Source organism: Taudactylus pleione, unplaced genomic scaffold (genome assembly GCF_031769625.1).
Source record: "Taudactylus pleione unplaced genomic scaffold, aTauple2 ptg000995l, whole genome shotgun sequence".
Taxonomy (NCBI): domain Eukaryota; kingdom Metazoa; phylum Chordata; class Amphibia; order Anura; family Myobatrachidae; genus Taudactylus; species Taudactylus pleione.
This window is the reverse complement of record NW_028285396.1, coordinates 26,359-53,802: the sequence shown is the minus strand read 5'-3', so window position 1 is coordinate 53,802 and position 27,444 is coordinate 26,359. Positions and strand designations below refer to the sequence as shown.

The following is a 27,444-nucleotide window of genomic DNA, read 5'->3' as shown; positions in this document are numbered from 1 at the left end:
GAGCCAGCCGGTCCTTGACATGACACAGGCGCATGCTTGGTGCTGCTACTTTGTTGATGCACGTGCGGCTAATGTGCACACAAATGACACAAACACTGAAAAAAATATATTTTTTATTTTTTGGAGCACTTTGGGGTTACACCACCCTTCAACAGATGAGCCAGCCGGCCCTTGACTTATTACACAGGCGCACGCTTGGCGCTGCTGCTTTGTTGATGTACGTGCAGCTACAGCGCACACAAACAGTAAAAAAAGAATTGTTTCTTTTTGCACTTGGGGGGAGCACCCCTGATTGACAGAGCACCCCCTGGACAACACTACAGCACCCCTTTATGACTACAGCCTTTATGGGACACTGCACAACACAGCCCAGCCAGTCCCTATGGACTTTGGAGTGGACACAGCCCCTATGGACAACAGCAGCACAACAAAGCCTAGCCAGCCCCTAGGACAGCAGCACAACACAGCCCAGCCAGCCCCTATGGACTTTGGAGTGGACACAGCCCCTATGGACAACAGCAGCACAACTCCCACCCTCCCTCTTCACTGTCCACAGCCGGAGTGAAAAATGGCGCCGACGCGGGCTCCTTTTATAGGATCCAAAACCTGTGAGATCCAACAGCGGGATGATGACGTTTTGCCTCGATTTCAGGTTGGAGTCAGGCTGGAAAACCCAAGCCTGACTCGGTTCCCGCCTCGGATAGGGGAGGTTCGGATTTCAGAAATCCAAACCCGCTCATCCCTAATATAATCCCTTATAAATACACTTTACAGAGATAGAAATGTCACATAAATAGTGTAAGGGAATATTGGAATAGATTATGTTACTGAAATATTTAATAAAATTTATGTATTTTTTAACTCAGGAAATGGCTTCAGAAACAAGTCAATACTTCATCCATGATTTGATAGAAGCCTACAGAGCTCATCTATGCTTTTGGAAAACCAAATCACTGGATTATTCTAATAGGATAATGAGGGCTAGGGCCTTGGAGGAACTGACGAATGTATGGGAATCGGTATCGCTGCCGATTCCCGGCAGCGGCAGGCCAACATCAGCAGAGATCCCAGCAGCGGAAGCCCAACAGCGCTGGAAATCCTGATCATGGATAGGTGAGTATCTACTAACCTAACCTAACCCCCCTAACCCTAACCCTCCTTAGGGGTGCCACTCACGCACGCAGGGGGGGTTTCCGAGTACCCAGAAACCCCCCCCCCTGACCAACCAAATTCTTTTTTCAGAGGCCGTAACCAGGGTGGCCACACTGAGCGGAGAATGCTCTTGGGCGGACACGGCCTCTGGAGCAATTTCTATTTGCCGGGTGCCTGCTGCTATGTATATCAGCGGCGCACCCGGCTGTCCTGGCTGCTGTGAGGGTTTTGTATAGATCCCCTTCTGTTGATACATCTACGAAAGGGGATCTATCCATGACCCTGCTTTGAGCCTTTGAGCTCCGCCTCCTCCGGCTCCCGCATGGTGCGCTGGCTCTATGGAGAGACGACATGTCTTCTCTCCAGTGACAACTGCCACAGCGCATACAAGGGAGCGATCGAGGAGCTGGTTGGCGCAGTGAGACGTGGGAGGGTGGCACGGCACTGAGAGGCTAACTGCAGAATCATGTCAGGTCAGTTTCTTTGTTTTTAGTGTTGGCTGGGTAGGTGGTGTGTGTGTGATGTACAGTATGTGTGATATATGTATGTGTTGCTCTGTGTGTGATGTGTGTATGAGTGTGATGAATGTGTGTGACATTGATGTCCCAGGGAAGAAAGGGGGTGGGGGGAGGGTGTTTGTGATGTGTGTGTGTGAGACATAGGAGTGCCAGGGAAGGTGGGGGGGGGGGTTAGGGGGCTGTTTGGTGCCACCATGATTATATACAATAAAGCTATATCTACACAGACATTGCTGGTGCCAGTGTGGTCCAATTGACCAGGTGGGTGCTGTGCATCTAAAGTCCCAGGAGGGGAGGAGGAGGGGAATATAGTAGCATGAAATGCTAACAGCTCTGGAGTCTTTTTTTTTTCCTTTGTAAATAAACTCTATAACTATTCCATTTTCCTTTTTATTTGTTCAATGTGAATATTTAATTGGTATAAATTACAAGGGAACATGTATGTATGCTGTGTGTGTGTTTGTAAGTATGTTGTGTGTGTATGTATACTGTGTGTATGTCTCACACACGCACACACACACACACACACACACAACAATCTCTCTCTATATAAAATAATCTCTCTCTAAAATATGGAAACCCCCTTAAACTCCTGCGTTTGCCCCTGGGTGCCTAACCCTAACCTCCCCCCAAGTGCCTAACCCTAATCCCCCTCTAAGTGCCTAACCCTAACCACCCCCTTCCCCGCTGCCTATACCTAAGTCCCCTGGGGGGGTGCCTAACCCTAAGTCCCCCCCGGGGGTGCCTAACCCTCCCAGGGGGGTGCCTAACCCTAAGTCCCCCCAGGGAGCCCTAAACCTAACCCTCCCCCCTGCGGCTGTCTGCTCGCCGATTGTAGTGATGCCGGGCGCCGGTCTCCCGGCGTCGGGGAAATGCCAGGCATTTACATCTAGACGCCTGGCATTTCACCCTTGCCGGGATATGACAGTCGGGAAGCCGGCTGCCGGTATTATCCCGATACCAATGTATGCCACCCTTGTCACCCTTCTGCCAACATTGCATGGAGCAGGACAAAGATCTTAAACCTCCACACTGTGTTCAAGAAAGAACTGAACACAAGATCAGGTGCCGGAGCAGATGAGGGGATGAGCTAAGACTCTAGTATTTTGATTTGTTGTTATTTATGGCCGACCAGGAGCTTCCTCAAGCACTTGTCGCCAACCTGGAACAGGATGTAAATGAGGGGGCATTCATGTCTTCCAGTATACCAGCATACATGGATAAAATAGCTTTCAGTGGCATAGTAAGTATTAAAACAATAATTACAAATTTGTATGCAATGTTTATTATAGAAGATATATGTAAAATATGGAAACATTACAAGAACAGGGTCAATAGTTCACCATTGCAGTAATTGAAATACTGCTCCCTGTTTAATTTGCCTCAAGACTGATGTTTCGCACTTCACCTGGCTCCACTGGTGTAAATCCTATGTCATCCTCTGGATATTCTGCAATGTCACCAAAACAGAATGTTGTACTGCGCACAGTTGAGGCTTTGTGATGAAGATAGGTGTGTAGGACACAACATGCCAGCACCACCAAGTCTATTCTGGCATGGCGCAGGTTTATTGCAGTGTGGAAAATCCAGAAAATGGGCCATTGCAGGCCATTCCTCTGAGTTGATGGTAACTGAAAAGACAAAATGTAAATGTAAATGACAAGAACACAATGACAAGACAAGACAACAATCTGTCTCAGTCTATACTGTAAGAAGTGGAAGGAAAAGACAAGGGCCCTGATTCAGAGCAGCTCGCATGCGCTGTGCGCTCGCAAGCGGCCCATTGTTTAGGCACTACGCACATGCTACGTCCGGTGTGCACATGCATGAGCCCCAATGAAAGACTGAAGTTCAGTCGCTACGGGGCTTGCAACAAGACGGGGCAGCTGTCGATGGTGAGTGACAGCTTGCCCCGTTTTGTGGGCAGGTAGGGGGGGTGGCTGGACAAATGCAGGTGTTCCCTTAATAATGCCTGGCATTTGTAGGGAGGTCTTACTGACATCACTACTGATGTCAGTAGTGGACTTCCTGCTCTGTTAGAGCAGGAAGTCCACTCGGCCTTGCTGCAGCCTAAACCCTACAGTAGGGTCTAGTCACAAGGTCGATGGTCGTGATTATTGCGATGGTCTCCTGGCCGCTCGCACAAGCTGTGGGTGGTCTCCCACAGCTTTACGAGCGGCCAGAGAGCAAAAAAAAAAAAATTGCCCACAATCCCAGCGTGCGGGCAATGGCAGCGAGCGGCTCTGAGTTAGGGGTGAGCACAAAGGTCATGACTTATTGGATTCTGGAGTCCACCAACTCACTCATGGAAAATAATCCAGATGAGTATGATATTGTGGCAGCCAATATAGCATAGAAGCTATGATGAATAGATGACAGCAACAGAGCTAAGGTAGAGAGGATATTGGCTGATGTACTATATAAGGGGAGCAGGGGTCTACTCACCCCTTATAGTGTCCTAATGGAGATGCCTCCTTGGCCACAACAAGATCCTTATACCCTATGTATACCTCCCCATCTCCCATATGTCATTTCAAAAGGGAATGCACAACAAGTTCATTGAGCTACAGTGTGGGGCTTGCTTCACTGGAAAATTAACATGTACACAGTAGTTTTAAGAATTTAATGGTTATGTTTTACATTATGTGCGCTTACTTATATTTTTGAGGGGGAAATGCATCTTTAATGTTTTTTTGATTTCATATGTTTAGATTTATTTTATTAAAAATTAAGTTGATCTGTATAATTTACGTTTATTTTCAGTTTGCAAAAAAAGTCCTCATTTAATAAAAATATTATAAAAAACAAACATCACTGTTATTATTTGTGAAAACTTGAAGTATTGCCTTTTAGGAATATGTATGATGGCCAGTGGCGAATTGTGGGTAGGGCCAGGGTAGGGGCGTAACATGCCGTAGGTGTCAGTGCAGGGGAGGGTGCTGGCCTGTGGCTTGGCAGGCATTTGGACAGCGCTGTCAGCACAAATCACATTTACCCAGAGGAGGCTCCGAACACTACAAGTAGTAGTATTGCATGATCTATAACTGGATGCTATCACGCTGGCCATTGGACATGTCACAATTTCACAAGCCCTTGTCACATGGATACAGAGGAGGAGCACCAGCCCCCAGCAATCACAGATTGGACAGTGCACGCAAAGTTGCAGTGATGGGAGATGATCTTCATACAGTGTATCACGCTATTGCAAGATGACATGCTTCAGCACAGCACTGGAGCAAAGCTTATTTGCTGATTCAAACTGTGCTGTCCATCTTTAGCAACTAGATGATATGCAGCTTAGTGAGAAGGGCTTTGTATGGCTCCTTCCTTTTTATCACAACCATCAGTAACTGCTAAACTACTCCAACTGTTAAATTTGCTAAATATCTCTGCTGATAGCTTCTACACTATTGTTTAGTAAACCTCCCTGTTCCCACATTGATACAGTAATAGCGCTTATTACCTCTTATTAGATGACTTTGGTGACTTTTCGCTGCTGGTGAGCCTTCTCCAAGTGTCACCAGCCTAGGTCCCGGGACCCTTGCACCGTCTATTGAGTACAGCTGCCGGGAGATGCCAGGCCACTGATCAAGAATGGGACCACAGCAGCACCTCATCCTTGCAGAGTTGATTCTGAGACAGATGCAGGGACCTCTGGGTGCCAAGATGGTTTTAGCCTCCCAGAGGGTGGAGAAGCTTTGCTTAGATACACTGGATGCTGGGACCACCTAACAGAATTATTTGATGGCATTGTCTTATGGACATCTTGTGCTGTTATCTGTGATCTGCTGATCTCTGATGTTTTTCTTTCTTTTGTTAATCATTGTGCAGACTCTGATAAAACCACAGATCCCTGATAGTATATAGAAATAGCCGGCATAGATGAGAAACTAAAAGAAACACAATAGAGAAAATATAATTACACAAAAGTAAAGTATGAGCAGGGAAATTATTATAGCAAGTAGTCTGGGGACTTATTTATTGCATACCTCTCACCCGTCCCACTTTTCTAGGCTGTCCTGCCATCCCACCTACTGGTCATAGTTTCCTGTCAAAAGAGGGAGATCAGGGGGAGCACTCCAAGTCTCATCGCTGCTCTGCTGCATGCACATCTGTCACAGTGCAGTGAGAGCCTGGGGGCAGCCCAGCATCTTCGGGAGTTCTGGGCACGCCAGTAGTGTGATGAAAATGGGGCAAGGTCACGAGGTCACACCCCTAATAGTTTGCACATATTTATTGGAAGCAGTGTGATGGTGGCCAGGGTGTCCTTACCTGACTGTGGATGTCTTCCTTGATACCAGTCATTACTATATTCACAATCGCCAGCAACAGCAGGGATACAATATTATTTATCCCAGATACCAAAGCGTGTCTTTCCTTTCTCACACTGACAGCAATATTCAGCCTAGGATTAGAGTGGGACATGCATCAGTTATATAACACAGAATAAGACATGGTGATACTGTGGTACTGTAAGTCATAGGTGTGACCAGACATATATCATTGTGTTACAGAGGGCTAGAACAGAGCTTCCAGAAAGGAGTTTTCTAAAATCGGTGAGTATGGTGTAAGTATGATCATCAAGTAAATCAGATGTCTGATTAAATGCTGTGATTGTTACTGAAGATTTGTATGTTTCAATAGTGTTTATACATAACCCTCATTGGTACTAGAACTGTAATCAGCATTGCTCTAATGGGTAAGTGGTACTGGGCCTGAGTCAGAGATGTACACTAATGCCACAGTGACTACGGATTGCTCTGATGGGTAAGTGGTACTGGGCCTGAGTCAGAGATGTACACTAATGCCACAGAGACTGCGGATTGGTCTGATGGGTAAGTGGTACTGGGCCTGAGTCAGAGATGTACACTAATGCCACAGTGACTGTGGATTGATCTGATGGGTAAGTGGTACTGGGCCTGATTCAGAGATGTACACTAATGCCACAGTGACTGCGGATTGCTCTGATGGGTACGTGGTATTGGGCCTAAGTTAGAGATGTACACTAATGCCACAGTGACTGCGGATTGCTCTGATGGGTAAGTGGTACTGGGCCTGAATCAGAGATGTACACTAATGCCACAGTGACTGCGGATTGCTCTGATGGGTAAGTGGTACTGGGCCTGAATCAGAGATGTACACTAATGCCACAGTGACTGCGGATTGCTCTGATGGGTAAGTGGTACTGGGCCTGAGTCAGAGATGTACACTAATGCCACAGTGACTGCGGATTGCTCTGATGGGTAAGTGGTACTGGGCCTGAGTCAGAGATGTACACTAATGCCATAGTAGCTGCAGATTGCTCTGATGGGTAAGTGGTACTGGGCCTGAGTCAGAGATGTACACTAATGCCACAGTGACTGCGGATTGCTCTGATGGGTAAGTGGTACTGGGCCTGAATCAGAGATGTACACTAATGCCACAGTGACTGCGGATTGCTCTGATGGGTAAGTGGTACTGGGCCTGAATCAGAGATGTACACTAATGCCACAGTGACTGCGGATTGCTCTGATGGGTAAGTGGTACTGGGCCTGAGTCAGAGATGTACACTAATGCCACAGTGACTCCGGATTGCTCTGATGGGTAAGTGGTACTGGGCCTGAGTCAGAGATGTACACTAATGCCATAGTAGCTGCAGATTGCTCTGATGGGTAAGTGGTACTGGGCCTGAGTCAGAGATGTACACTAATGCCACAGTGACTGCGGATTGCTCTGATGGGCAAGTGGTACTGGGCCTGAGTCAGAGATGTACACTAATGCCATAGTAGCTGCAGATTGCTCTGATGGGTAAGTGGTACTGGGCCTGAGTCAGAGATGTACACTGATGCCACAGTGACTGTGGTTTGCTCTGATGGGTAAGTGGTACTGGGCCTGAGTCAGAGATGTACACGAATGCCACAGTGACTGCGGATTGCTCTGATTGGTAAGTGGTTCTGGGCCTGAGACAGAGATGTACACTAATGCCACAGTAGCTGCGGATTTGTACATAGAGGCTGTGCTAATGTATACAAATGCCACAGCTGCCAGGATTTGTAATGAGCCATCACATCTGCTGCCTCACAGATCCAAACAACTGCGTACAAAGACGCAGCTTGGGCGCAAATCAGTTGATTATCTGACTTCTGAGTACCCCTATGGTCATGCAGAATGGGCGCAGGAACTGAGATGCTGGAGCCATTATTTTCTGCATACAGGATCTCAGTCACAGACAGAGACATGCCCCAAAAATTATCGGGTCACTTCTGCATTTCAGGCATCATCTCCCCATTGTCGCCCATAAACGATCCCTTCCTGTCAATCACTTTATGAATAAATCCTGACTGCGAGCGACATCAGTACTAACACGTGACTTATGCACAGTGCGAGTCATATGTGTGTGCAGGTTACATGTAATTGCTATAACTGCGCAAACAGCGGCATTGCCTCCATCTCTGAATCAGGGCCATTATTATACACAGCACACTGAGGCCTAGAATGACAAATGAGTAAAGCACTAGGAATAATAATCACGTTGTTTGTTTTACATGCAGAGTAAACAAAATAATTAGTCAGTGACTGTTATAGAGCTATACATGGTAGTAATATGACATCATAGGCATCTCAGTAGTAGTGGTACAGAGTGTATACTTACATTATTATTGTGGTAAGTATCTTATAGATGGTCTGACATACAATGTAGCCAGCATAGCCCACCCAGATATTGTTAATGTAGGCCATGGTGAATATGGCAGCACTGTCCACTGCACAGAGGACACACAGAGCCAGCTCTCCCCAGAAGCTCCAGTCTGTCGTCATGCAGTCCATCACGGAGAATGCAAATATACCTGAAGGGAACAAAAAGGTGCAGAGTAGCTATCAGGTGTCATCATGTATTTTACTGACCTGATATGAATGTTATCACCCTTTTTTGATACATAAGGGAAATAAAATGTTAAGAATGTATAACATGTTCATTGAACAGGGCTCAGTACATGTATTTGGCATAGCACATAGGCAAATGCTGGGGGGTTCCCAGTTGCCACATTTGCAGAAGTATGTGTGAGGCGAACAATAGCTTATTAAGTGCTAATTATGTGACCTCTTCATGGACTGGCCACACACACCCTAAAGTGAAGCATTTGGAAATCTTGCATTTGCAGGTCTAATAAGTTTTTTTTATAACTCTGCCTAATACAGATAATTAATTAATAGAAATACTGTATAAAGGATATATTCTATATTTAGCTGAGAGCTTTCTGGATGAGAAGCAACATAGGGAATGGAATACACCCAGTCTGCTTCCTTTTTTAGAGATATTTTATCCATCAGTCTTTTGACATGAGAGTGATGAATATGACTTATAGGGGCCTATTCATGATGTTAATTATCAGGGTGCGAACAAACCCCGATAACTAACATTCTAACTCACCGTGGAATCCGGAGTAATTGTTCATTGCTCCGACACAGTAGTGCACATGCGTGACCTACAGGTCACGCATGTGCACAAGAGCCCCGATGTCCGGCAGAAGGAGCCAGAAAGGGGCAGAGGTATCCGAAAGGATCCCTCTTCGCAACCCGGACCTCCTTCCTATAGGGATGGAATGGGTTGCGATCCACACACTGGAGCATTCGCCATCTGAAGATGGTGAATGCTCCCTCACTCAAGCTCCAAAAATATTGTATGTTTGGAGCTTGATTAATTCTGTCCTCATACTAGTGTATGGGGACAGCAAGCCATTCCACAAGAGGAAGTAGGAGATATCTGTTACATACCTAGCACAGCTTCAGCAGCTTCCACGCCTCCATTAAGCACGTAGACACTGTCAGAGTGTTCCAAGCTATCCCAGAGCATTTGGGAAGAGCTAATCACTTGGTAATATCCAGCTGTCACAAGTGCCCACAATGAAGACCAGGTAACGATGCTGCAGGAATAGCACTCGCGGAAGTCCAGCCACTGCTGCTTGAAGAACTTGGTCACCATCTTACAACAGCTGTGCACAGCATTCATGTGTCTGTGTTTGATGTGGTCATTTGTACATTCTGAACATGGCTGCTCCTTGCTGGGCATGGGCAAGAAAATGGAGATGATGAAAGCCACGGATGCACTTTCCAAGGTAATAATGTTCAGGTAATAGTAGGAGAAATGACCAAGTGACACCATGAGCTGACCACACACAGCACCTATGGCATATCCCAGCAAGCTACACCCTCGGAAATAGATAAAGGCCTTCTCATATCGATCAGCAGCTACCACATTGTGTACATATGAAAAGATGGCAATGTCACATGCAATGACCATGGCTGAGGTAACCTGAAGGTACTGCATGGCCCGGAGACTGGAAGCAAAGCACAGTAGGCTGTAGCTGATGACATGGCACAGGCCCTGACACATGATGATTGGTTTGTATCGGCAGAGGTCAGTAAAGTGGAGCACTAGCAGCTGGAGAAGCAGCAAACTGTTTGTCCTTATTGGGAGAGCTTATCCGTGACCTGGGGAGAAAGAAGACAAATGATCAACAATCTGTTAGTGAAAACAGAGTTTGAGTATCAGTTGTCATATTTTCAAAGGCAAGTTAGGTATTAACACATTGTATGACCAGGAGACAAGATCCTTAGTAAAATTATATTTCCATTTAAGTTTATTACAGATATAGTATTTTCATGAGCAGAGTTCCACTTTTTTCATAATGCTGAGTTAGACGTACACCCATTTGTTTTGTGTAAACTATGCAAATTTATACTAAGCTAATCCGCAATAAAGCGCACGCCTATATCCATATGCAGACTTGGTCACATCTTATACTTGTGCCTCCTTATGTTTGGAGTGGGAGAACAGGGTAAGGGGAGGTTAAATGCAGTCCAGGTACAGAAAAAGCATATTCATGTTACTACGGATAAGGTAAACTTCACAGAGGTGCATATACACCAGTCAGTAGTGTTAAAGATGAAGAGTGCTATGCACAGACTCCATATTACTCCTCCAAGGAGTCTTCTTTCCCTGTACTAAGATGGCTGCTGAGGCTACTACTGCGGATACTGCAAACAGTGTGTATAACAGTGAGTACAGCTGTAGCTCATATAACATCAATATACCACTCCACTGGTTAAGTAACTGAGCTGTTCATTATTTCAAGGCATGTGTATACAGTAACTATGCTACATCATCCAACCTATACACACATATTTCCAACAAGTAGCTATATCACTAGGTGTGCATACACATACACATTAATGATCAGGATGACAGTTCCCAGCACTACAAACTAGTTGCTTCTGATTGACTGATTGCGGATTTGCTTCTTTTATCCATACATGAGAATATTGATTATAATTGCTGTAGTATAGGTGTTTTTTTTATTATTATATAAATCAAATTTAAGAGCAAATTCTTTTTTTTCTTCATTTCAGTCAAGTGTCAAAAAACCTTTCCTGTGCCTATGACTTTGTTGGGTGTAAATACCCCTGACATCTACCTGGCACATATGCTACTGGCGTTAAAAACTTTTCATTTTGACATATTATTAATATTATTATTGTTATTATTTAATTCAACTTTATATATAAATATATTTTGGAACTGGTTTCGAGACAATTGATTAATGACCCCCTAGCCAGACAGCTTCTCTGATGAGCATCTGTCTATGAGAAGTTCTAAGCCTGTACTTTCATTGGTAATATAATAGTAGTGACGAAAGGTTACACTGATGGATTCTGTTCCAGCAGTGTTACTGTGTATGTGCAACCAACTCCATGCTGTCATCCAAAGAGGAGCCAGTGTATTTGTACAGTGCCAGAGATGACAGTAACACAGACTTTCCTTGTATTTTATCTGCATTTTACCAATTAGGATTGCAGCCATATGTAATGCATGATTTCTTAGTTTGATCCTGTCTATGGTACATATTACTAAGTGATTTCATACAACTCACCCATAGGGGTAAATTTACTAAGATGGGAATTCTATTAAGAAGTGATGTTGCCCATAGCAACCAATCAGATTCCAGGTATTATCTTCTAGAAGGTGCTAGATAAATGATAAGTAGAATCTGCTTGGTTGCTATGGGCAACATCACTTCTTTAATAGAACTCCCATCTTAGTAAATTTACCCCATAGAGTGTATTGCAATTTCACACAATTTATATGTTACTGATTTAAGTAAGAATTGTGTTGTCTTACCTCTTCCATGGTGAACTGTTTGTCAGGCCCAGTCATATATGATGTGTAAAAGGGGTCTGCAGGTCTCAGGTGGAAGAAGAAACCATACAGACATAATAAGAACACTGGATGCTCCTGAAACATGTTATTAAAAGGAATTCTTAAAGTCATAGCTATTTAATAGCGCACAGAATTTGTGGAACATGTGGTAAAGTCTCTTCTGAAAGATAAACACAATGGTTGTCAGGTAAATTAAACCAGTAAAATATAATGTGAGCTGCTATAACTAATTCATGTTCTTGGCTTTTTACCTACATTACATATATACAAGTATTTTCAAGCCATTCCATAGTGGGCATAAACAAGACACATCTTACATGATGCTGAAGTACTGTACAATGGGCCTGATTCTTTATGGATTGCTATTGCTATCGCAGCTGCGATTACACACGTAGTTCTGCTGTGAAAATATGCTAATGTTTGCAACCACTCAGCCAGCATAGAGACGCCCACTACCTCTTTCTCACATCCATAATACCTCGCAGTCCTGCGTATACATCAGTAACATTGAGTAACATCGGCCCCTCACGCAGAATTACAGCAGCTCTGACCTGTCTCAGAAACTGCAAGTGTTGTCGCACACAGTAAGCACTCAGGCTGCGTATGCCATTGCAGTAGCTAATTTATGCACGGCCATACAAAGCCCGTGTTTCTTTGACCACTCCCCTGTCACCACCCCGAAACGCCGACGTCCCATCACTCACTCTGTGATAGCTTTGAAGCTGCGTGCGTGATTGCAGTGCGATCTCAATGCTGTCCTGCGCATGTCTACTATGGTGCATGCCATTGGCCGATCTGCGTATGCTGTTACAATTGCGATCCATGCTGAATCAGGCCCAATGAGCGATCACTGCTTTTTTAGTTTCTCCCCCTCAGATGGTGTCATCTGGTGCAGCATGTACCCCCCTACTGGCACCACTGATAAATCATTCAGGTCTTTAGCCGCAGATAAAATGTTATGTGATGGGATGTACTACATGACTGATCTCAGAAAGGGATGATTGGGATCAGGGACTACACTTTCCCTTTCTAGCATAAGTTGGCAATAATTTATTATCATTTTTCTAGTTTAACGTTTAACAAACTTCAAAACTGTTTAATTAAAGACAATATCTTACTAAACACTCCTAACAGAAATATGTTTATCACCAAATCTGCCTTTACATTTACATACTAAACAATTTTCCTAATATACCTAATATACCTAGCCATGTCCTCTATGCATTTCTACTGACACATTAGCTCATATGTTATGTGGAATATTAAGCAGACACATGATGTCTGTGTAACTATACATACACATACCCAGGGTCATAGAGAGCTCTGCTGGGCCCAGGTACAGAGGGGGTGTGGCCTAATCGTGGGAGGTGAGGCCACGCCCCCTTGAACAAAAAAAATAAAGTAAACACTTTGCGGCACTGTGCGCTGGGAGGGGGGCGCTGTGAGCCCCTTAGCCCAATGCAAAGCCAGGGGCGGCGTGATCAGTGTGATCACTCCCTCCACAGGCTAGGAAACTGCTGTGGCTGCTGCTCAGCAGCCACGAGCAGTCTCCCACTGCAGCTCAGTACACGCTATGTGCTTGGTTGTTGTGTGGTAGAGAGAAGGGAGGGATGGTTGGTGCCGGACCCGGGCCCCCGCCGGGCCCCTCAGGAAGCCTGAGTAAACAGTACCCGCTACCCCCCCTCTCGGCACCCCTACACATACCAGACACTATTATATGCATTTTAGTGGAAAAATCGATTTATGTTTTAAACTTTATTGCCATCTGCCATCTCTAGTGATGCATAGAATAGAGTGTAGGGGGTGCAGGGCCGGCAGAAGCACTCAGAAAAGCAGGTATTTTGCTAGCAATTGTTTTAGATATATAAATAACAGTGTATTTTATATTTCATAAAATTAAAATCTGATATTACAGCTAGAGAAATACACTGATTGGCAGATCAGATCAATTTAATGATGCTCAATTATACAGTTCCCCGGCCAGCTGCTTTTTAATAGTTTTAATATTTTTTTTTAAATTGCTTTATAATGCACTTTTTACTTTATTTTTAAATTGCAACAAGTACATAGAACAATATGAGATACATAAGTAGAAGTTATTGTGAAGTAGACACTAATAATAATAATAATAATAATAATAATACATCTTTCTTAATGTTTACTTAATCCACATAAAGTAAATATTCACTTCTAATAGATGTGGGATGTTATAATGAACTTCCCTCTATGATCAAGTCCTATTAAAGGTTAGGAGACGACCAAAGCACATTAGAAAGAATACATGTAATCAGGGGCGTAACAAGAACTTTGTGGGCCCCATAGCTAAATTTTAAGGGGGCCCCCCAACTGAAGTCTCCACTAGAGTAAGTATGGCTACTGCCTCTTCGCCTATCATTTTAATGCATTAACATGCTCAGTCTATCGTGTTCACATCCCTTCATCATCTTCCATCGCGCGTCAAAAGTGCGCATTCAACCGGAAAGGAGCGTCCCCTGCAGTGAGAGGCATGCGCTTATTACATGCCCCCTTCTTTTCTATCACTCTGGGGGTTTTGGCATTTCAAAATTGGACAGGGCATGGTACCCCGCAAAAACAGAATAGTAGGAGTGCTTGTAAAAAACAGTAGAACCCCCAATTCATAGTGCTTTTGGTAAATATAGCCCCATGTACCTAGCATAGTGCCCTTGGTAAATATAGCCCCATGTACCTAGCATAGTGCCCTTGGTAAATATAGCCCCATGTACTTAGCATAGTGGCTGCACATTAAGTGCAGGGTACATATGTGCAGGAGTTGGGCTGCAGTATATATGTGCCCAGTTATTAGGCTGCACGGTAGATGCACTATACATGTGGTGTGTGGCACACAGGTATCTGGGGATGCCCGGTGGTGTTTGGGATTTTTAAGGGCGCACTATAGTGAAAGCCAGGTACACCACACATAGTAACAAACTAAAGTCACTATACACATCATACAGAGTAACAGACTGGACCCTGCTCCATGTGGTACATGTGGTGGGCCAGTTCAGTCCTGTCAATGCCCAGCTGTACGAGCTGCCGATACTGACCACTAGGACCCATATAACAGGCTAGGTCATCCAACAATAATCTCTGGAAGCTGTCACGTTACTGCTCTTTCCCCGCTGCCATTTGTCTGAGCACAGCACAGACTCCCAACAGTACAGATCTCACCCTCCTCCACTGTCACCAGGACCTCACCAATGTACTGTATATGCCGCTGCCCAGCCTACCTCTATTACAGCAAAGCCTCCCCTGCCCTTCTGTACCTCGAGGTCTCCTCTGTTCGGCTGTCCGCCCTGACACCTCCAGAATCACGGAGCCCGCACACTGTGGAGATGCGCCGCGGAGCTAACACTGACAGCATCAGATCCCTTCTGTGCAGCAGCCTCACCACTCCCAGTCTGATACAATGAGCAGGCGGCACCAGTAGCTCTTCAGCGGTGCATCGGGGGGTGGAACTTGAAGCACAGTGTCTGTGAGTGACGGAGCCCGCCTGCCTTGGAGTTTTAATATGGGGGGGAGTCTGCATGGTGCAGGGAGTTGCTTGCTGGGCCAGCGGGCCCCTTAAGCCACCGGGCCCCATAGCAAGCGCACCCCCTGCACCCTCCATAGTTACACCACTGCATGTAATTACAGTGTGTTAAAGATTAAGATAATCACATGTAATCTAATACCATAACATAGAGAATAGCAAATGTTCTATTAGCACTATTATATTATATTATATATATTATATTTATTATAATTTATGGGTTTCACAATTAAGAATACAATTTGCAGAAGAATTGTGAAGCAGCCCATCTTCTCTACATACAGTATATTCTATATATGTTACAGAACATTTTTTTTTAGCTTTTACAATGTCCATGTGGACTTTATTATATAGGTCAAAAAAGCGATAAAATTAGACTGACTAAACATAAGAGCAAATTAAGAGCTGAAACTGCTGAAATATGTTTAAGGATAATTTCTAAATTATAAGAGTGAAAAGCCCCAAAAAAGTAAAATAAAAATAAAAAAAACATGAATGATGATGATGACTGGCATGTAAAATAATGAAAAACAAATAAAAAATAAAGTAACCCCATCCACACCTCCACAATCACCAAATTGATCCCAGCACCAACGCTGCAGCCTGGTAGGCTAACAGCTAGTAACATTATTTAGGTTAAGATAAACTTACCTGAGACTGTAAGATATCAAATATATGGAAAGAGTTATAGCGATAAGAAACAATCTATAGAATATAAGCCCTGGTTCAGAGCCGGACGCTCTGACCAGAGCGCTCGCTCTGAATCAGGGCCCTCCTCCATTAATATGGAGCGTCCTCCTGGACACTCGTATAGCTGTGGGTCACCACCCACAGCATATATGAGCATGCAAAAAGATGGTGCGAGGGAAACCCTGCGGTCGGGTTCCCAGCCGCAAGGCCAGGAGTGATTTTGGCTCTATCAGAGCCAAAATCACTCCCTGACATCACTAGTGATGTCAGTGGGGCCGGCTTCAGACGGTAGGCGTTCCCATGGGAACGCCTCCATCTGGCAGGCACGCGCCCGGCACGCCCACCAAAGGGGGCGTGCTGTCAATCAACATCGACAGCACGCCCCCTTTGGTGCGATACCCAGAGCGATGGAAAGTCCTTCGCTCGCCGGGTCTTGCGCATGCGCACGACGGAGCTCCCTCCGTCGTGCGCATGCGCAGTGGGGACCATCGACCCACTTGCGAGCATACTGCCGCTCGCAAGTGGGTCTGAATGACCCCCATAGATACAACTCGCAATCAGCTAATAACTCAGTGTCCTATGCCAGGCACTGACTTTTATAAGCTTAGTGACATTACAAAGCTCTCTGTCACAGTCATCCTCACATTGCCTGCATTCCACCAATGAATGTAAAGGATTTACATACTTTATTAGAAAGTTTATTTACCATGAGAAGATGTGATACAAAATAGTGGCTGCATCTCACCAGCACACTGATGTAGTCATTACTAAATCTTCTCCATATTGTGAAAGAGAGAAGCAAACGGGAAAGCAGGGCTGGGTAACAACCAATCAGCTCTTAACTGTCATTTTTAAAACATAGCCTGTGAGATGGCATTTAGGAACTAATTGGCTGGTACCTTACCTCCGTTCACTTTATCTCCTAACACAGATTAGTAAATAGACCCCAGAGAAATGGGGGATAGGGAGAGAACAAAAGTGGTTGTAGGTGGGGCTGAAACTAGGATTTTTGTCTCCTGGGGCAAGGTAATAATTTGCCCCCCCTGTACCTCGCCATAACTATATTATTATTATTAGCCTTTATTTCTTTAAAAAAAAAATGTTTTATTGTTAGGAAAACAGCATATTGTAATACAAACATATATAAAGTTATCCTCAGCATAATAAAATAAATTGCAGAGAATCATCTAGAGAAATAATTATGAAATTTGCAGTGAATAAATCTAGATATAAATTACAGTTGCACACACAAGAAATAATTACATACATTGTCACATATACAGTTAACGGTCCGGCTACAGTTAAAGTATAGGTCAAAAGGGAGGGCCATTATTAAGTACTTCCAAGTTAAACCATGACGTTTAGCTGGAAACATTTCCGTAAAGAATCCTTAAGTGATGGGGATAAAGTATGAATATAAGGCAACCAGGTGCCAAAAAACTTTTCCATAGGGTCTTCTTTATTGGTGGACATCTCTGTCCAGTCCATTGTTAACAGAAATATAATTCTAGGATGTAATAATGTAAGAGTAGGTCGGTTAGATTCAATTCATTGTGAGAGAATGTTTTTTTTTGCAGCTGCAGTCAACTTGGTCAGAAGTAGCTTATTTCCCTTTGTCAATCCCTGTGAGTGTGTGTTTGTGGCTATATTCCAGAAAACCCAATCTCTAGAGATCACAAAAACAATTTTTAGAACCTCTTTAACATAGCTATTAAGTTCACCCCAGAAAACCTGTACACGTGCACAACATCGGCGTCAGGTGCTGAGCATTTATAACAGTTGGCATAAGGTGTATCGCCAATAATGTATTTCAATTTGGGGGTGTAGTATGCCCTGTGTAAGATTTTAAGATGCATTTCAGTATAAGAGACTGATCCCAATTGTTTATTCTAGGGGTGAGCGGGTTCGGATTTCTGAAATCCGAACCCCCCCGAGCCCCCCCCGATCCGAGTCCGATCCGAGTCAGGCTCGACTTTTCCCGCCTGACTCGGATCTGAAATCGAGGCAAAACGTCATCATCCCGCCTTCCGAGTCTCGCGGGTTTTGGATCCTATATAAGGTACCCGCGTCGGCGCCATTTTCTCACTCGGCTGTGGACAGTGAAGAGGGAGGGTGGGAGTTAGGGCTGTGTAGTGTAGTGTAGTGCTGCTGTTGTCCACTACTTCAATGTCCATAGGGGCTGGCTGTGTTGTGCTGTGCTGCTGTTGTTAATAGGGGCTGTGTCCACTACTTCAAAGTCCATAGGGGCTGGCTGGACTGTGTTGTGCAGTCAGTTCTCCATAGGGGCTGTGTCCACTCCAAAGTCCTGTGCAGTGTCCCAGTCCTAAAGGAGTGCTGTAGTGTTGTCCAGGGGGTGCTCTGTCCATCAGGGGTGCTCCCCCCAAGTGCTAAAAAAATAATATATTTTCTGTGTTTGTGAATTGTGTGCGCAGTAGCCGCACGTGCATCAACAAAGTAGTGCCAAGCGTGCGCCTGTGTCACAAGTAAAGGGCCGGCTGGCTTGACCGTTAAAGGGTGCTGTAACCCCCGAAAGTACACTCCAGTCCAAACCAAAAAAAAATTATTTTCTGTGTTTGTGAATTGTGTGCGCAGTAGCCGCACGTGCATCAACAAAGTAGTGCCAAGCGTGCGCCTGTGTCATAAGTAAAGGGCCGGCTGGCTTGACCGTTAAGGGTGCTGTAACCCCCGAAAGTACACTCCAGTCCAAACCAAAAAAAAAATTATTTTCTGTGTTTGTGAATTGTGTGCGCAGTAGCCGCACGTGCATCAACAAAGTAGTGCCAAGCGTGCACCTGTGTCATAAGTAAAGGGCCGGCTGGCTTGACCGTTAAGGGTGCTGTAACCCCCGAAAGTACACTCCAGTCCAAACCAAAAAAAAAATTATTTTCTGTGTTTGTGAATTGTGTGCGCAGTAGCCGCACGTGCATCAACAAAGTAGTGCCAAGCGTGCGCCTGTGTCATAAGTAAAGGGCCGGCTGGCTTGACCGTTAAAGGGTGCTGTAACCCCCAAAGTACACTCCAGTCCAAACCAAAAAAAAAATTATTTTCTGTGTTTGTGAATTGTGTGCGCAGTAGCCGCACGTGCATCAACAAAGTAGTGCCAAGCGTGCGCCTGTGTCATAAGTAAAGGGCCGGCTGGCTTGACCGTTAAAGGGTGCTGTAACCCCCGAAAGTACACTCCAGTCCAAACCAAAAAAAAATTATTTTCTGTGTTTGTGAATTGTGTGCGCAGTAGCCGCACGTGCATCAACAAAGTAGTGCCAAGCGTGCGCCTGTGTCATAAGTAAAGGGCCGGCTGGCTTGACCGTTAAGGGTGCTGTAACCCCCGAAAGTACACTCCAGTCCAAACCAAAAAAAAAATTATTTTCTGTGTTTGTGAATTGTGTGCGCAGTAGCCGCACGTGCATCAACAAAGTAGTGCCAAGCGTGCGCCTGTGTCATAAGTAAAGGGCCGGCTGGCTTGACCGTTAAGGGTGCTGTAACCCCCGAGAGTACACTCCAGTCCAAACCAAAAAAAAAATTATTTTCTGTGTTTGTGAATTGTGTGCGCAGTAGCCGCACGTGCATCAACAAAGTAGTGCCAAGCGTGCGCCTGTGTCATAAGTAAAGGGCCGGCTGGCTTGACCGTTAAGGGTGCTGTAACCCCCGAAAGTACACTCCAGTCCAAACCAAAAAAAAAATTATTTTCTGTGTTTGTGAATTGTGTGCGCAGTAGCCGCACGTGCATCAACAAAGTAGTGCCAAGAGTGCGCCTGTGTCATAAGTAAAGGGCCGGCTGGCTTGACCGTTAAAGGGTGCTGTAACCCCCAAAGTACACTCCAGTCCAAACCAAAAAAAAAATTATTTTCTGTGTTTGTGAATTGTGTGCGCAGTAGCCGCACGTGCATCAACAAAGTAGTGCCAAGCGTGCGCCTGTGTCATAAGTAAAGGGCCGGCTGGCTTGACCGTTAAAGGGTGCTGTAACCCCCGAAAGTACACTCCAGTCCAAACCAAAAAAAAATTATTTTCTGTGTTTGTGAATTGTGTGCGCAGTAGCCGCACGTGCATCAACAAAGTAGTGCCAAGCGTGCGCCTGTGTCATAAGTAAAGGGCCGGCTGGCTTGACCGTTAAGGGTGCTGTAACCCCCGAAAGTACACTCCAGTCCAAACCAAAAAAAAAATTATTTTCTGTGTTTGTGAATTGTGTGCGCAGTAGCCGCACGTGCATCAACAAAGTAGTGCCAAGCGTGCGCCTGTGTCATAAGTAAAGGGCCGGCTGGCTTGACCGTTAAAGGGTGCTGTAACCCCCAAAGTACACTCCAGTCCAAACCAAAAAAAAAATTATTTTCTGTGTTTGTGAATTGTGTGCGCAGTAGCCGCACGTGCATCAACAAAGTAGTGCCAAGCGTGCGCCTGTGTCATAAGTAAAGGGCCGGCTGGCTTGACCGTTAAAGGGTGCTGTAACCCCCGAAAGTACACTCCAGTCCAAACCAAAAAAAAATTATTTTCTGTGTTTGTGAATTGTGTGCGCAGTAGCCGCACGTGCATCAACAAAGTAGTGCCAAGCGTGCGCCTGTGTCATAAGTAAAGGGCCGGCTGGCTTGACCGTTAAGGGTGCTGTAACCCCCGAAAGTACACTCCAGTCCAAACCAAAAAAAAAATTATTTTCTGTGTTTGTGAATTGTGTGCGCAGTAGCCGCACGTGCATCAACAAAGTAGTGCCAAGCGTGCGCCTGTGTCATAAGTAAAGGGCCGGCTGGCTTGACCGTTAAGGGTGCTGTAACCCCCGAGAGTACACTCCAGTCCAAACCAAAAAAAAAATTATTTTCTGTGTTTGTGAATTGTGTGCGCAGTAGCCGCATGTGCATCAACAAAGTAGTGCCAAGCGTGCGCCTGTGTCATAAGTAAAGGGCCGGCTGGCTTGACCGTTAAGGGTGCTGTATCCCCCGAAAGTACACTCCAGTCCAAACCAAAAAAAAAATTATTTTCTGTGTTTGTGAATTGTGTGCACTGTGGCTGCACGTGCATCAACAAAGGAGCAGCGCCAAGCGTGCGCCTGTGTCCCATAAGTAAAGAGCCGGCTGGCTCATTTCTTAAAGGGTGGTGTAACCCACAAAGTGCACTACTCTCCAGCAAAAATAAAATAATATTTTCTGTGTTTGTGTGCGCTTTAGCCGCACGTATATATATCAATATAACATAAATGGAGGACCAAACTTTCTCCGATAAAAATAAAATAGGGAAAGATCAAGAACCACTTCCTCCTAGTGCTGTTGCTGCTGCTGGGAGTTGTTCATCATCCCAGAGAGGAAGTAGGAACATCACTACTTTTACTAAACAATTGACCCTCCAACAGTCCCTAGCGATGAGGATGAAGTACGACAGCAGTCATCCTGAAGCAAAACGTATAACTGAGGCCTTGACTGCTATGTTGGTGTTAGACGTGCGTCCGGTATCTGACATTAGTGCAGTGGGATTTAGACAATTGATGGAGGTAGTGTGTCCTCGGTTCCAAATCCCGTCTAGATTCCACCTGCAGCCTCAAAGCAGCAGCGACAAGCGTGCGTCTGTCTGTTAAAGGGTGGTGACACCCTCAAAGTGTGCTACACAAACAATTAAAATATTGTTCTTTTTTTTTCTGTCTTTGTGAATTGTGTGGGCTGTAGCCGCACCTGCATCCTTAAAGCAGCAGCGACAAGCGTGCGTCTGTCTGTTAAAGGGTGGTGACACCCTCAAAGTGTGCTCCACAAACAATAAAAATATTGTTCTTTTTTTTTGGTCTTTGTGAAATGTGTGGGCTGTAGCCGCACCTGCATCCTTAAAGCAGCAGCGACAAGCGTACGTCTGTCTGTTAAAGGGTGGTGACACCCTCAAAGTGTTCTACACAAACAATTAAAATATTGTTCTTTTTTTTTCGGTCTTTGTGAAATGTGTGGGCTGTAGCCGCACCTGCATCCTTAAAGCAGCAGCGACAAGCGTGCGTCTGTCTGTTAAAGGGTGGTGTAACTCTCAAAGTGCTCCAAAAAATAAAAAACTATTTTTTTAATGTGTTTGTGACTTGTGTGCGATGTAGCCGCACCTGCATCCTTAAAGCAGCAGCGACAAGCGTGCGTCTGTCTGTTAAAGGGTGGTGACACCCTCAAAGTGTGCTACACAAACAATAAAAATATTCTTCTTTTTTCTGTCTATGTGAATTGTGTGGGCTGTAGCCGCACCTGCATCCTTAAAGCAGCAGCGACAAGCGTGCGTCTGTCTGTTAAAGGGTGGTGACACCCTCAAAGTGTTCTACACAAACAATTAAAATATTGTTCTTTTTTTTTCGGTCTTTGTGAAATGTGTGGGCTGTAGCCGCACCTGCATCCTTAAAGCAGCAGCGACAAGCGTGCGTCTGTCTGTTAAAGGGTGGTGTAACTCTCAAAGTGTTCCAAAAAATAAAAAACTATTTTTTTAATGTGTTTGTGACTTGTGTGCGATGTAGCCACACTTGCATCCTCAAAGCAGCAGCGACAAGCGTGCGTCTGTCTGTTAAAGGGTGGTGACACCCTCAAAGTGTGCTACACAAACAATTAAAATATTGTTCTTTTTTTTTCTGTCTATGTGAATTGTGTGGGCTGTAGCCGCACCTGCATCCTTAAAGCAGCAGCGACAAGCGTGCGTCTGTCTGTTAAAGGGTGGTGACACCTCAAAGTGTTCTACACAAACAATTAAAATATTGTTCTTTTTTTTTTGGTCTTTGTGAAATGTGTGGGCTGTAGCCGCACCTGCATCCTTAAAGCAGCAGCGACAAGCGTGCGTCTGTCTGTTAAAGGGTGGTGACACCTCAAAGTGTTCTACACAAACAATTAAAATATTCTTCTTCTTTTTTCTGTCTTTGTGAATTGTGTGGGCTGTAGCCGCACTTGCATCCTCAAAGCAGCAGCGACAAGCGTGCGTCTGTCTGTTAAAGGGTGGTGTAACCCTCAAAGTGTGCTCCACAAACAATAAAAATATTCTTTTTTTTTTCTGTCTTTGTGAATTGTGTGGGCTGTAGCCGCACTTGAATCCTCAAAGCAGCAGCGACAAGCGTGCGTCTGTCTGTTAAAGGATTACATCGGTGACAGCATCCAAGTAGGCATGTCAGACAGTCCGTACCTGTACTGGCAGGAAAAAGAAGCAATTTGGAGGTCCCTGTACAAACTGGCTCTATTTTACCTGAGTTGCCCCCCCTCCAGTGTGTTCTCCGAAAGAGTGTTTAGTGCAGCCGGGAACCTTGTCAGCGAAAGGCGTAGGAGGTTGCTTCCACAAAATGTGGAGAAGATGATGTTCATAAAATGAATTATCAACTCTTCCAGGGAGACCAGCCTCCAGAACGTACAGAGGGACCTGTGGTTCCAGCAGGGATGAATTAATACTCTGTGAGGATGAGGATGTACACACTGAAGAGGGTGAGGAATCGGTGGATGAGGAGGATGAGGATGACATCTTGCCTCCGTAGAGCCAGTTTGTGCAGGGACAGATAAATTGCCAGCTTGTTTTGTGGGGGCCCAAACGAACCAATCATTTCAGCCACAGTTGTGTGGCAGACCCTGGCGCTGAAATGATTGGTTTGTTAAAGTGTGCATGTCCTGTTTATACAACATAAGGGTGGGTGGGAGGGCCCAAGGACAATTCCATCTTGCACCTCTTTTTTTTCTTTGCATTATGTACAGTTTGGGGCCTAGTTTTTCAATGCCATCCTGTCTGCCACTGCAGTTTCACGCCTAGATGGGTCACGTGTTTGTGCCGCCCACTTGTGTCGCTTAGCATAGTCATCCAGCTACCTCGGTGCAACCTTTTGGACATAAAAACACTATTGTGAGGTGTGAGGTATTCAGAATAGACTGGAAATGAGTGGAAATTAAGGTTATTGAGGTTAATAATAGCATAGGAGCAGAAAAACCTACAAATTCTGTGATTTTAGCTGTTTTTATGCTTTTTTTCAAAAAAATACAGATCCAAAACACAAAACCCAGAACCCAAAACACGCAAGGGTGGTTTTGGCAAAACCAATCCAGATCCAAAACACGAAGAAAGATCCAGATCCAAAACCAAAACACAAAACACGAAAAGTGGCCGGTGCACACCCCTAGTTTATTCATTTTGAGACATTCCAGAGCAATAGTCTCATGGGGATTTGCGGGAAGACCTCCTTCCATTTTGCTAGTCCTGTAGCACTTGACTCTAAATCAATAAGAGGTCGGGCACAGGAATATATAAAGGAAGTAGATAAAGGCCCCTGTGGTTTGCGATGCAGTGCACCATCCAGACCCCATTTTAGGTCAGCTGTCAGAAAAACACGCAACATGGTTTGAATATAGCTCATTGCCTGCAAATAAGGAAATAAAGGGACAATAATGGAGGGATATTTCTCCTGTAGCTGAGAGCGAGTGAGAGGTTGAAGTGTTTGGTCATGTAAAAATTGATAAAGATATCGAAGGCCACTGGCATGCCAGCGTTGGAATTGGGCTGAATTGCCAGGTGGGAAAGATGGGTTACCCCATAATGGTAAAAAAAGCGAGGACAATTTGGATAGGTGGGATTGTGATCTAATAGTATGCCATGCTATGCATTTCATATTTATTAACATGTTTTCTTTAGCTGCTGAAGGTAGACAAAGAGGATGGGTGTGTAAAAGAGACACCAAGTTATGGTGGGGAGTAAATGCCTGCTCCACAGAGTACATGGTATAAATGTTATAACCCCCAATCCAATCCATTGCTATTCGATAATTAGTGGCCAGGGCATATTGTCTGAGACATGGTAGGTTTACCCCTCCCAAATATGTCTACTGGTGCAACTTAAACAGTGAAATTCTGGGGCATTTTCCTGCCCATATGAATTTCTGTAGGTCCTGATTAAAAAGTCTAAGGTTTCCCTTATCTGGGATAATTTGCAACATTTGGAGAATATAAAGAAATCTGGGGAAACTAATCATTTTATAAAGGTGGCATCTGCCTATGTAAGACAGTGGAAGATGAGCCCATTTATTTAAATCAGTGTATGTTTTTAACAGTGGGGTGTAATTAACAGTATATAATTGAGAAGGATGTGAAGGAACATTGGCCCTCATTCAGAGCCGGACGCTCTGAGCAGAGCGCTCGCTCTGAATGAGGGCCGTCCTCCATAAAAATGGAGCGTCCTCCTGGACGCTCGTATAGCTGTGGGTCACCACCCACAGCCTATACGAGCGTGCAGGTTGATGATCGCGATGGTCTTGACCATCGCGACCATCGCCACTGCGAGCCGGAGCCTGCGGTTGAGTTTTTCAACCGCAAGGCCCGGAGTGATTTTGGCTCTATCAGAGCCAAAATCACTCCCACTGACATCACTAGTGATGTCAGTGGGCCGGCTTCTGACGGTTGGCGTTCCCTTGGGAACGCCCCCGTCTGGGAGGCACGCCGCCGGCACGCCCACCAAAGGGGGCGTGCTGTCAATCAACATCGACAGCACGCCCCCTTTGATCAGACACAACGAGCGAAGGAAAGTCCTTCGCTCGTTGCGTCTGGCGCATGCGCACGACGGAGCTCCCTCCATCGTGCGCATGCTCAGTGCACATCATCGACCCACTTGCGAGCGGACAGCCGCTCGCGAGTGGGTCTGAATCAGGCCCATTGACACCTAAGTAAGTGATATACCCATATGCCCACTTAAAGGGAAAGGAGTTTCCCCATCCTGCCCTAGCCTCCCCAAAAAAGGCCAAGGTCTCAGTTTTAGCATAATTAATTTTAAAACCTGCTATTTCCTCGAATACTTGCAGGATTTGCAGAAGGAGTGGTATAGCTTCCTTGGGGTTAGCAAAATACAATAAGAAGTCATCAGCAAAGGCCAAAAATTTTATCTCATACCTTGCCAAGAAAATGCCCCGCCAGCCTCTTGACTTTTCAAAATGGCGTAATAGGGGATCTAGGGCCAAATTAAAAAGTAGGGATGAGAGGGGGCATCATTGTCTCGTGCCTCGAGTCAAACAGAACGGTCGGGTGTTTAAAGAATTTATTGTCAAAAAGGCTTTCGGATCCTGATATAGTGTTTTAAATATATGAATAAAATCAGGCCCAAATCATTGGTGATGAAATATATATATTAAATGAGACCAAGACACTCTATCGAATGCCTTGTCAGCGTCACAACTCACCACAATATGTCTTTTTCCTTTCTCCGCATGTGACTGGTACATTGCCGCTAAGACAGTATGGATATTGTGGGTAGAGTGACGTCCTTTAATAAAGCCTGTTTGAGCCGCATGTAATAATTTAGGGAGCAATAATTGTAGACGCTGGGCCATAATCTTGGAAAACAATTTCAGATCCTGATTGAGCAGAGAAATTGGGCGGTATAAGGAGACCAGGGCAGGATCTTTATTAGGTTTTCGGGAGAACTATGATACGTGCAGTATTAAATGCAGGTGGTGCCGGGTTCCCATTAAGTATTGAGTTATATAAAATTGAAAGATGGGGAGTGACCTGTGGTGTGAATATTTTATAATATGCCGCTGACAGCCCATCAGGGCCCGGAGTTTTACCAGTGGGTATCGATTTAATAATAGAGGTAATCTCTTGCTCCGTTATCGGTAAAAAAAAGACTATCCCTATCTGATGTTGTGAGCTTAGTTAATCCTGCCTGATTTAAAATCTCCATTACTTTGTCGGAGTCATCCATAGCTGCCTGGTATAACGTTTCATAGTACTGCAAGAATGCGTCTGCTATTTTATCAGGCATCCTAGTAGATTCAGAGGGGGTCAAGTTAATTAAAGAAATAGGTTTAGAAGACGTATAATAATTTTACCATTCTTGCCAAGAGCTTCCCAGGATGATTCCCCCAACAAAAGTATTTGTTCTTTTGAAAATTAAGGTTTGTTTGGGCTTGTTCCGAACATAGCAGGTGATATAAAGCCTTAGCATCCCTATATCTCTCGGAATGAGAATCAGAAGGATCCTGCAACAGTTTAGCATAAGCTGTGGCTACTGAAGCACTGGCCTGTTGGAACCTTTGCTTCAGAGATTTTCTCTTATATGAGACATAGGCTATCACATGGCCCCTCATGACTGGTTTGGAGGCTTGCCAGAGAAGATTGATATCTTGGTGATGGATTAGATTGTCACCTATGTAATTTTGAAAATGACTTATTAATTGTTGTTTAAAGTCCTCCGAGGAGGAAAGGTAATCTGGAAAACGCCAATTGTAAGAACAGAGGGTAGGGGATTGTAAACGGAAAGATAACCATACTGGAGCATGGTCAAATATCAGGATATCCGCTATTTCAGAGTCCAGCACCCTGTTGAGCAAGGTCTCAGAAATCAGCCAGTAATCCAACCTAGAAAACGAGTTATGTGGATGGGAAAAG

General features: G+C 44.9%; 1 protein-coding gene across 1 annotated transcript; it reads right to left on the bottom strand.

The window, feature by feature from the left end:
* Positions 1–3,043: 3,043 nt before the first annotated feature.
* Positions 3,044–9,975, bottom strand: LOC148454389 (thiamine transporter 2-like). Its single transcript, XM_088460932.1, has 4 exons — positions 9,423–9,975; positions 8,302–8,494; positions 5,943–6,075; positions 3,044–3,301 (listed from the first exon to the last, which is right to left on the bottom strand). The coding sequence occupies exons 1-4, from the start codon at positions 9,973–9,975 to the stop codon at positions 3,044–3,046; spliced, it is 1,137 nt and encodes a 378-aa protein (XP_088317058.1).
* Between the last annotated feature and the right edge of the window lie 17,469 nt (positions 9,976–27,444).